This window comes from Lupinus angustifolius, chromosome LG20, assembly GCF_001865875.1.
Source record: "Lupinus angustifolius cultivar Tanjil chromosome LG20, LupAngTanjil_v1.0, whole genome shotgun sequence".
Taxonomy (NCBI): Eukaryota; Viridiplantae; Streptophyta; class Magnoliopsida; order Fabales; family Fabaceae; genus Lupinus; species Lupinus angustifolius.
Genome location: NC_032028.1, coordinates 8,828,556 through 8,839,182, shown reverse-complemented (window position 1 = coordinate 8,839,182; position 10,627 = coordinate 8,828,556). Strand labels below are relative to the sequence as shown.

General features: G+C 34.6%; 1 protein-coding gene across 1 annotated transcript; it reads left to right on the top strand.

The window, feature by feature from the left end:
• On the top strand, positions 421 to 9,778 carry LOC109336213. The gene is made up of 14 exons (XM_019572672.1): positions 421 to 1,209; positions 3,082 to 3,168; positions 3,379 to 3,482; positions 3,605 to 3,655; positions 4,660 to 4,831; positions 4,954 to 5,274; positions 5,881 to 6,084; positions 6,183 to 6,683; positions 6,834 to 7,043; positions 7,454 to 7,642; positions 7,991 to 8,163; positions 8,453 to 8,605; positions 8,707 to 8,788; positions 8,863 to 9,778. Exons 1-14 carry the CDS (start codon positions 697 to 699, stop codon positions 9,250 to 9,252), a joined length of 3,150 nt encoding a protein of 1,049 aa, XP_019428217.1. The 5' UTR covers positions 421 to 696; the 3' UTR covers positions 9,253 to 9,778.

Genomic DNA, 10,627 nt, shown 5'->3' with positions numbered 1-10,627 from the left:
TTTAATCATTATTGATTTTTTTAAAATAATCTAAATAAAGGGTAAATGATATATTGATTATATATAAATTTTTATGTTGTTAGTACACAGATATTACACTCTAAATTTATACCAGAGGATCAATTAAGTTTTTTAAGAAGGGACATTTTAATTAAAAAGGTTTGGCAGCATATGGCACTAATAAGCTAGTTAACTTGTTTGAATTGTAGGTACTTACGCGGTAGGCTGTTTTGTCGGTTTCTAATTCTCAGTATATTTCAACTCTCTCTCATTTTAGCCTCCCATAGAAGAGAAATAGAAATATTTTGGGTGGTTTTTAGGAAAATAGAAATAAGAAATTGAAATCCGTAGAGATCGTGCACCAATAGTTGAGCACATGTCAAAAATTTAATCTAAAGTCTTCGATCCAGATCATATTCACATCTGAAAAAAGCTACTTCTTACTTGTTAGAGAATCAAGAAATAGAAACATAACTGGCTTCTTCACTCACTCCCAAATCACATCATAAAACAACAACAAAAAAGCTGGCCAAAATCAAAAGCCAAAATTCAAATAATCTGATTCTGATTCTATGATTAGAAACAAAGAATCAAACAAACACTGCCGTATGCCAATTCTCATTCTTCTTCTTCAAATCTAAATAAATCACTTTCCCGGGAAAATTTTCCGTTTTCCCATTTTCTCCATTCTCAACAATGGGTTTGGCTCGTAACTCATCTTCTCAACCGGAGATCGATGACGCCACCGCCAGCAACGACGTCGGATTCCACTCGATCCGTGGCCGATTCCCTTTCAAACGAAACCCTACCTATCACCGACACAGGTCCTTTTCCGATCGCCAATTACCTCGAACCAACAACGTGAATAATAGTAATAATACAAATCGATCTCATCTTCACAATCGCTTCACTCGCAAGGGTCTTCTATGGTTATTCCCTCTCTTTTTCTTCAAAGGCAAATCTCGATTCTACGCTTTGATTATTGCGGTTCTGTTTCTTTTTGCACTCGCTTCCATGGTTATGCAGAGCTCCATTGCCTCTGTGTGGCAGCGGAGCGAGAATGGGAGGAACCTCCGGGAAGGGTTGAAGTTCGGGAGCACGCTTAAGTTTGTTCCGGGAAGGGTTTTGAAGAGGTTTCTTGACCGCAATGGGCTTGATCGGGTTCGGTCTCAGCCTAGGATCGGTGTTCGTGCTCCCAGGATAGCTATCGTGAGTTCTCTGTGCTTTTACTTTTGATTTTCCTGTTTCAAATCAATGTTGTGTTGTTTAGTTATTTAATAATATATATAGTGTTAATATTTTAATGTTAGTTATGGCAATGCCTAGTTTACTGTTAGATTTGATTGTGGACAATTAATTAAGTTTGAGTACTTTTCTTAATGATCATATTAGTTTTTCAGATTAGACATGATTTATGATAGAAGATGCTATTCAATTTAAGGATCTTGTAGCTGATCAGTAATGAGAATAGGCTGAGGTGTTGTTGAATTGGTTATTTTTTGAAGGTTCCATTTTATAGAATGATTGTGTTCATTTGTTTCTTTATATAGTGATGTAGATGTTTTACTGCTGGTTGTAACAAAGTCAAAAAAATATTTATCATTTTGATGGACTATATTGGCTATTTAGTTTGATTAATTAATGGGGAAGATCTTTTATATTATGAATCCATTTAAATTATATGACTGGAGAATCATGCATTTCATTTCAATTAATAATAAACTCTGGACCGTTTATTACCACATTGAGCATTAAATAAATAACATTGAGATATCCCGGGCCTAGATATATTCCTCAGCTGATTTGTACTTCAGCATTTTACCAGCATGTAGCAACAGAGTTCGTGCAAGTTTGAATTAGCTGGAGTGCTTATATTCTGTGGAAGGTTGTATTTGGAAGTTATATGTTGAAGGAATTTAAATTGTTATTTTTGTGTATGTATAAGAAAAGGTGAATAACCAAGGTTACCTTTGGCATTTTGTTATATAATTCCAATAATATGAAAAATATTATATGAATTCTTGGTGCAGCAGTGCTTGTGCAACACATTGTGTCACATTAAGTTATGAATGGAAATCTACACCTTTGCCACTGGCCTTGCACTGCAGCCAGTTGGGAATCACTTGATGCCAATTTTTGTAAATATTTGCACTTAGCCTCCAATTTTACCCATTCCAATACCAGGTCTTAGTGCCTCTCTAGTTACAATAAACAGGGAATTTCTTGATATTTTTTTTCTTGGGGATATAGTTTAATATCTTTTAATTGTAGGTGGTTGAAGGGTTCACGATACTTAGTTCAATTATGCCCAGGACACAAATTGTGTATCCTTTAGTTTCCAATCTATATAGCTTACTATTGAAATAATTTATCATTTCACAAGTGCTGCATTTAATGTTCATAAACTATTATGTAAATTTAAGATACCTTACAGAGAAGTGAGGATTTGATTCACTGAACTGGTTGTGTCTGTAAAGCATGCCACAAGGTTCTAAAGAAATGTTGTTTCAATGAATGGTTATTTTAAAAAAAATGTATGATGCTCTTCCATAGCAAAAGTGAAAAATCTATCTGCTGTTCTAATTTTGTACCAATCATTCATTTGTTATGCAAACTTTTATTCCTCTCGGTTGCTCATAGTTCAAACTGAAGAGTTGAAACCTTACAATTTGTACTAAAGGCAAGAATTTCTGTAGCTCCCTCCATGATTATGGTGGTTACTGGTTTTGACTGATGAGTATAACAATGATAGCTCAATGAAGAGATTGTTCACTTTTTAGAAAGCATATAGAAAAACAACACTTGTAGTTTGTGACCCAGATCTTGTAGCCTTTGGACCAAAAAGGGTTGCCCCTAGCCACTGTGGATTGGTCCTTTGGACCTATTACTAATTTTTTTTATAAAAATGAAAGAAAGGGATGGTTAAATTTGTCAAACATTAAGGTTTCAGCACTTTATCAGGCTTTCTAACATCATTCAGCATAGTATCATTCATGTAAAGCATTTGCTAAAAGTTTTTTTTAATATTTAAATTGAATTGCACACTCTTAGTATATTTATTTGTGCTGGTCTTTTCTGCAGATTTTAGGTCACATGAAGATAGATCCCCAGTCATTAATGTTGGTTACCGTGGTTCAGAATCTACAGAAATTGGGTTACGTTTTTAAGGTGAGTTATTTGCACTTTTTGTGTGATACTATCTTAACTACTCCATTGAGGCTGGTGCTACTTTATGTGATCCATGTCTGAGATCCAAGCATTCTAATTAACTGTACCCAAGTCATTGTAAAAAATGGCATCCTCTAATATTGATTGTATAATTTTAATATTGTGATTAAGTTTTTGAGAGGCCATACTTTTCCTCATGTCTATTGACAGATATTTGCAGTAGGGAATGGGAGGGCTCACTCAATATGGGAAAATGTAGATGGTGGTCTGTCTCTTTTGAGCACAGAACAGCAAGGCCAGACTGATTGGTTAATGTATGTGCTTTACTAAATGTACTTTTCATGTTTGATGCTGCGGTTCAATGCTTAAACATTTTTTCTCCTGTTAAATATTTTTTACTTTTTAATTTACTTTCCCTTTTTTGGTTCCCCTGCAGCTTCGAAGGCATTATTGTTGACTCCCTGGAAGCTAAAGACGCCATATCAAGGTAGGTTTTGTTTTATTCATCCTATTCTTTTCTATTCTTTTTAAATGTTCTGCACTTGCATATTTGAGATTATGGGGATGTGTTGCTACTCTTTGGGTGTAATTGATGAAATAGTTTTCATGTTGGGTATTCTTTTAGTAAGTATTTGAGAATTGGTCCTTTTAACTGTAGGTTGCTTTGATAGAATTGTTCAATAATTAAATTCATTCTGCAGATCACATGCATGTTTTATTTTGATAGATCAAATTTTTACACTTTCTTTGGAATTGGTGATTATAGAGGAAAATATTTTGTTAAGAATGAAAACGGGTGAAAATCTGTTTACCAGATTTTGAAACAGAAGTTCAATTGGAATAAGAAATTTGGTATCTTCCCCAAATTCAATCTCTGTAAATGGACTGCAAATGAAGAGGAAATTAATAATGTACTTATAGTATTTGAAATCACAATGATAAAGTTGCTTGTATTATGACCTGAAGGTCGTAGGTTCAAATCCCAGTAACAACCTCTTCTCTTGTGAGGATAAGACTACGTACATCTACCTTTCCTAGACTCCACTAGATGGGAGCCTCGTGTATTGGGTCGAATGTCCATTTTTTTTTAATTGGTGTTTCTATCCCCTTTTTATGTATGAGTACATTTTATGCACACCTTCTGAAAAAGCAGTCTGAGAAAAAAATTTAGGAAGGTAGTATGTTTTGATGATGGCTGAGGTATTAAGAAAGATTGTGATATGCTCTATTTTTATTTACCTTTAAGTTATTGTTACCTTATGCTTATGTTTCCCTTCTTGCTAGTTTTGATATTGCAAATAGATAGAACTGTTCCTATAATTCTAAGGACCTGTATTCTATCATTTTCACGTAAATTTGATTGATGTTTCTGAATTTGAACCTTGAATCAGTGAGCATTCCATAACTCCTTTCTGCTACTTCTCCGTGGTCATAGATGTTTTTCCTTTGAAGTTTTAGATGCTATGATTAGTGAGTTTTATATTTGTGCAGCCTTATGCAGGACCCTTTTTGTTCAGTACCATTGATATGGATTATTCAAGAAGATAGCCTTTCAAGCCGCCTACCATTTTACGATAAAATGGGTTGGGAACATCTTGTTTCCCATTGGAGAAGTGCTTTTAGCAGAGCCAGTGTTGTTGTCTTTCCAGATTTCACTTATCCGGTAAAGTTGATGTTATATATCACAAAGATGGAAATATGGGCAGTTTTAGAAGTTATTCTCTATTAGACTTGGCCTTAATTGTTTCGAAGGCGTTCCTGAGTTTTTATGTCTTCCTGAATCAGATGTTATACAGTGAGCTTGACACTGGAAACTTCTTTGTGATTCCTGGATCGCCAATAGATGTGTGGGCTGCAGAACGCTATAGTAAGGCCCACACAAAGGATCAGCTTAGAGAACTTAGTGGATTTGGTAAAAATGATATGGTGGTTCTAGTTGTTGGGAGCTCTATCTTCTATGATGACCTATCTTGGGATTATGCAGTGGCAATGCATTCCATAGGGCCTCTGCTGACGAAATATGCAAGGAAAAATGATGCAGCTGAGTCATTTAAATTTGTTTTCTTATGTGGCAATGCTACTGATGGTTACGATGATGCTTTGCAGGTAGTCTTTCTTTAAGGCGCGGGCTGTGCATGATATGTTATGTTGATAGCAACAAAACATAAGACATTAGACTAACTTGCTATTTATTCCTGTAGTCACTTTTTAACCATATCTCATAAATTAATTGATTAATAATTGAGTAGTTACTTTAAATTATTTGCACTTGTAAGGAGATATATGTTAAGAAAATTATGAGAACATGAATTATTTTGTTGTCAAATCAGTAATTGGTTATTATTTTATAGTATTTGCACTGGTGTATTTCCTTTGTTGTTATTTTATTTTGATCTTCCCTTTTATGTTTTCTGGTAACCAGAAAAAATTGTTGAATGAAGCTTTTACCAAAGGTTGGAATTGGAAAGAGGGGGACGTACGCCAGGGTAGCAGTTAGAAAATGGACTGTGATCGTAGGATTGAAAATGTTAGTATAAAAAGTAAAATAAAAATTAAGAAAAGGCCTAATAAATAAAAGTCTTGAAGATCGCATCTTAAACAATATTTGTGGCAGTGCTCTGTCTTGTTATGTTAACCTGACTTTATCAACACTTTCCGAGCATGGATATATTGCCCTAGATTTGTTTACTGATCCCTTAGCTTTTGGTGCAGGAAGTTGCGTCACGCTTGGGACTTCCTCATGGTTCTATAAGGCATTATGGCTTGAATGGTGATGTCAATAGTGTGTTACTAATGGCTGATATCATCCTCTACGGTTCTGCTCAAGATGTGCAGGGTTTTCCTCCATTATTAATCAGAGCAATGACTTTTGAAATTCCAGTCATCACACCTGATTTGCCTGTCTTAAGAAAATATGTAAGTTTGATTAAGTTCTTCATTTTTACCATTCATTGTTTTTGGTAGCCATAGCTACTTCTTAATTTCATTTTCATTGAGCTTTTCTCAACTTACAGATTGTGGATGGAGTCAATGGGATATTTTTTACCAAACATAATCCTGAAGCTTTGATGAATGCTTTTTCACTTTTACTTTCAAATGGAAGACTTTCTAAATTTGCTCAAGAAATTGCTTCATCTGGAAGACAGCTTGCTAAAAATGTGCTAGCTTTGGACTGCATAACTGGCTATGCAAGACTATTGGAGAATGTGCTCAGTTTTCCCTCAGATGCTTTACTGCCTGGCCCTGTTTCTAAGATTCAACAGGGGGCATGGGAGTGGAATTTGTTCCAGAATGAAATAGAACTAGGTATCCACTTACCAAAGGTGGACGGTGGTGATTCCATTGGAAAAGTTACCATTGTCCATGCTGTTGAAAAGGAGTTGGCAAGTCTTAATTTTTCAACAGGCATCCCTGAGAATGAAACAGAGTTTAAAGATAAACTAACCAAACTGGACTGGGACATTCTGAGAGAAATTGAAATATCTGAAGAGAATGAAATGCTTGAAATGGAAGAGGTATTAGGCACTCTTGCAGCGAAGTATTTACTTTTATCGGTCCTACCTACCTTTTTCCAATTCACCTGTATTTATTTCATCCTTTTCGAAACTATTTTCAGTTTATTTCAGAGACAACTGATTCCAAAAAATCATTTCTTTCTGATGTAGGTTGAAGAAAGAATGGAGAAAGATGCTGGTGTATGGGATGAGATATATCGTAATGCTAGAAAATCTGAGAAACTGAAGTTTGAAGCAAATGAGAGGGATGAAGGGGAGCTTGAGCGAACAGGACAGCCAGTGTGCATTTATGAGATATATGATGGTGCTGGAGTTTGGCCATTTTTGCACCATGGTTCTTTGTACCGTGGGTTAAGCCTAGTCAGTATCTTTATCCATATTTATGATGATTTGTCCCTTGTTCCCTTTGAGTCATGTTATCATTCCCTTGTCTCAAATTATCTCTTGCCAGTTTACAGGATATTTTGATCTATATATCATTCAAGTATCTGGAGTACTGTTTTTAATGATTTCAAATTTAGAGTCCTGACTCTTTAATGTCATCGTCTCTGTTTTCCCTTTAAAAGGGTGAGAGAGACATGTATATACTATTCAACTGGCAGTATCACCTAGTTTTTCCTTTTGGAAAGTTTTTCCTCCAGTACGTATATGGGATGATTGCTTGTTTAAATTTAAATAAGAAGGGTTTTGATTTTGTTTGTCTTACATGTATATTCCACTGGAAATAATTTGACGTATTTTTAATATTAATGAAATATGATTTCTGGCAGTCTAGAAAAGCACAGAGACAAAGGTCTGATGATGTGGATGCAGTTGGTTGTTTGCCTATTTTAAATGACACATATTATCGGGACATTCTCTGTGAAATGGGAGGAATGTTTGCAACTGCAAACAGTGTGGATAGCATTCACAGGAGGCCTTGGATTGGGTTTCAATCATGGCGTGCTGCTGGTAGGAAGGTATTCCTTATGTTAAAAAATTTAAATTTTTTTGGCATTTTTACCCTATGGAGTATAAATTGAGTTTTAAATTTCTCAGTGTGTTTATCGGAAAACCATACCATGTAGCTTTAATAATTTAAAAGATCATTTTTAGATAAGTTAGCCACAAATTTAATTAAGAAAATGTATTTTACCCTTTTGTTATAGGTTATCGATTAATGCAAGGATGAAGTTGTCTTAACTTTTGATAAAATTGAGGCTTCTTTTCTTTTCATTTATTCATTTTTTCTTATTGATATTTACCATAGTTTTCCATGAAACATTGCTTATAAAATTACTGCTTGATACATCATTCTGCCCAAGCAGGTAGCATTGTCAACTGAAGCTGAACTGGTTTTGGAAGAGACAATGCATGGGTACTTTAAAGGAGATGTAATATATTTTTGGGGACGCTTGGACATGGATGGTGGTGTCATAGGAAGCAATAATGCACTCACTTTTTGGTCTATGTGTGACATCTTAAATGGAGGCAACTGCAGGTATATGATATTGAATTATACATTCATTTTGTTCTGTCTTTCTGCTGCTTATGATTTTCAATTGTCCCAGCACCTTCCTAAATATGTTCTATCCTAAAATCTACTTTTATTTGCAATATGTTAATGTTTGTAAGTTCAAAATGGCATGTATTGGCATAAAGTGGCCCGATTGTAATTAGAACTCCTTTCTGATATTATTGGAAGTTTGATTTTGGGTACTGCATTGTGTTTCTAAAATTTCTGATATTGTTGTTTCCAAAATATCTGGTTATTCTTCCAATTGCATCAGAACTGTTTTTCAAGATGCCTTCCGCCAGATGTATTCCTTGCCGCCCCATGCAGAAGCACTTCCCCCCATGCCTGAAGATGGTGGTTATTGGTCAGCGCTGCACAGCTGGGTGATGCCAACACCTTCTTTCTTGGAGTTTATAATGTTCTCACGGTGAGTAATGAGTCAATATTAGTTTTGATAACAATAAGTTGACTACGGAACTTTCTTGATGTGGATAAACTACAAACTGAAATGTTATCGATTAAGTGCAGGATGTTTGTTGATTCTGTTGATGCTTTGCACAGAGACTCCGGTGAGCTTAGGATATGCATGTTAGGCTCTTCAGAGATTGAGGTAATTTGTTTTGCAGTTGTCTTTGCAGATTTCACAAATTATTTGTATTTCTCACATTTGTTTGTTCTGTGCAGAAAAAACATTGTTATTGTAGAGTGTTGGAACTTCTCATCAATGTATGGGCCTATCATAGTGCAAGAAAGATGGTATATATAAACCCTAACACTGGTTCAATGGAAGAACAGCATCCTGTTGGACAACGAAAGGGTTTTATGTGGGCAAAATACTTCAATTTTTCATTGTTGAAAACTATGGATGAAGATATGGCCGAGGCGGCGGATGATGGTGACCATCCAAGAGATATGTGGCTGTGGCCAATGACAGGGGAGGTGCACTGGCAAGGGATTTATGAAAGGGAGAGGGAAGAAAGATATAGGCTGAAGATGGATAAAAAAAGAAAAACAAAAGAGAAATTGTATGACAGAATGAAGAATGGTTACAAGCAAAAAACACTTGGACTATAGGAAAAGCAAAGATTTGAAATTTTCATGGCCAAAAACTTCTGACTTGACCGGGCTAGTGAACCCAACTTTCCTTCACTCGGAAAAAACTCATGCAAATTGGAGAAGCATTGATTCTAACAACATTGGCACAGATCAAAATGACACTATTCTGTTTCTTTACTCATTTACTGAATACTTATACTCAACCCTCAGTCTCAGGAAAGGGTGAGACAGAGGCAAAGGAGCTATCACATCTTCTGCCATTTACTAGTTTCATGGCCTTTTTTCATGGTCATTTTTTAAGATACAGGTAGTTCCACTTCTAAGTGTACTCATAGTCTATATAGAAAATCCATTCATCAATTACATTTTGTTTAGCTTCCACTTTTATTCTTTCTTTTTTGTATATTTGTTAAACATTAGTGGCAATTTTGATTAGAATAATGGCTGGTTTCCACTCCAATAGTTCCTGTAATTTTGAAAGTGAGAAGGGATCTAATGTCAGGTTTTACAATAAATCTGTAAAATAACAAAATTTTGCTGTTTATATTTGGATTTTCATATTCTACTTATGTTACATTCAGGATATTGCCAAATCAATCTTATGAGAAATGTTTTATGCACCATCTTTTTTTGTTTATACCTACTAATATTTTCAGATAAGCCGTTTGATTCTTTCTTCTTTTTAATGTAAGCTAGTCGAAATTCACACTTTCGGAGAGCTTGAAAATAATGAAAAGAATGTTCCTGATGTAATGACGTGTACAATTTGCTTTGGATTGTAGAGGCACAATTTAAAGTGATTATATCTTCTTTTTTAAGATGTGTACTACTCCACATAATATTAATCAAAAAATATAAAATTAATATATATTCAATGTGTTTTAATTTTTTAACCAATAAATAATAAGAAATACATGAAGTCATTAATACTTTCCTCGAACAGAAGAAATGGTCTGCCAATTTAAAAGGAAGCCCTCTCTTCCAATATTTGTGTCCCTCCATCTTTTGGTAAATTTGACAAGTATTTTAGGGTTTAAGTTTTTTTTGTATTAAAGTGTGTATTTCCTTATCTTTTGTGTAAGTATCTAATTATTTCTGGAGTGCATAACTTCTCCTTTCAACAAGGGTTGCTCACAAGAATCGAATATTTGATATTTTGACTATCCTAAAAATCTAGCGGAACTTTATGAGACATTGTAATTTAAGTTTTATGTAATTAAAATCTACCCTTTAACAATTTTTTTATACAAGGTTAAATTATTGTATGGTAGTGTTTTTATAATTAATTAATAGAAATAAAGAATGAGTTATGGTCTCTTTTATAATAATCTTATAAGTAAAGGGTTAATGGATAATTAACAACCCTCAATCTAATTAGGGCTATCCCCCCCCC

Coding starts and splice junctions, on each gene's coding strand:
- LOC109336213 (XM_019572672.1), top strand. CDS start 697: ATGGGTTTGGCTCGTAACTCATCTTCTCAACCGGAGATCGATGACGCC. Junction 5,275..5,880: donor GTTACGATGATGCTTTGCAG/GTAGTCTTTCTT, acceptor CTTTTGGTGCAG/GAAGTTGCGTCACGCTTGGG. Junction 7,044..7,453: donor TGTACCGTGGGTTAAGCCTA/GTCAGTATCTTT, acceptor GATTTCTGGCAG/TCTAGAAAAGCACAGAGACA.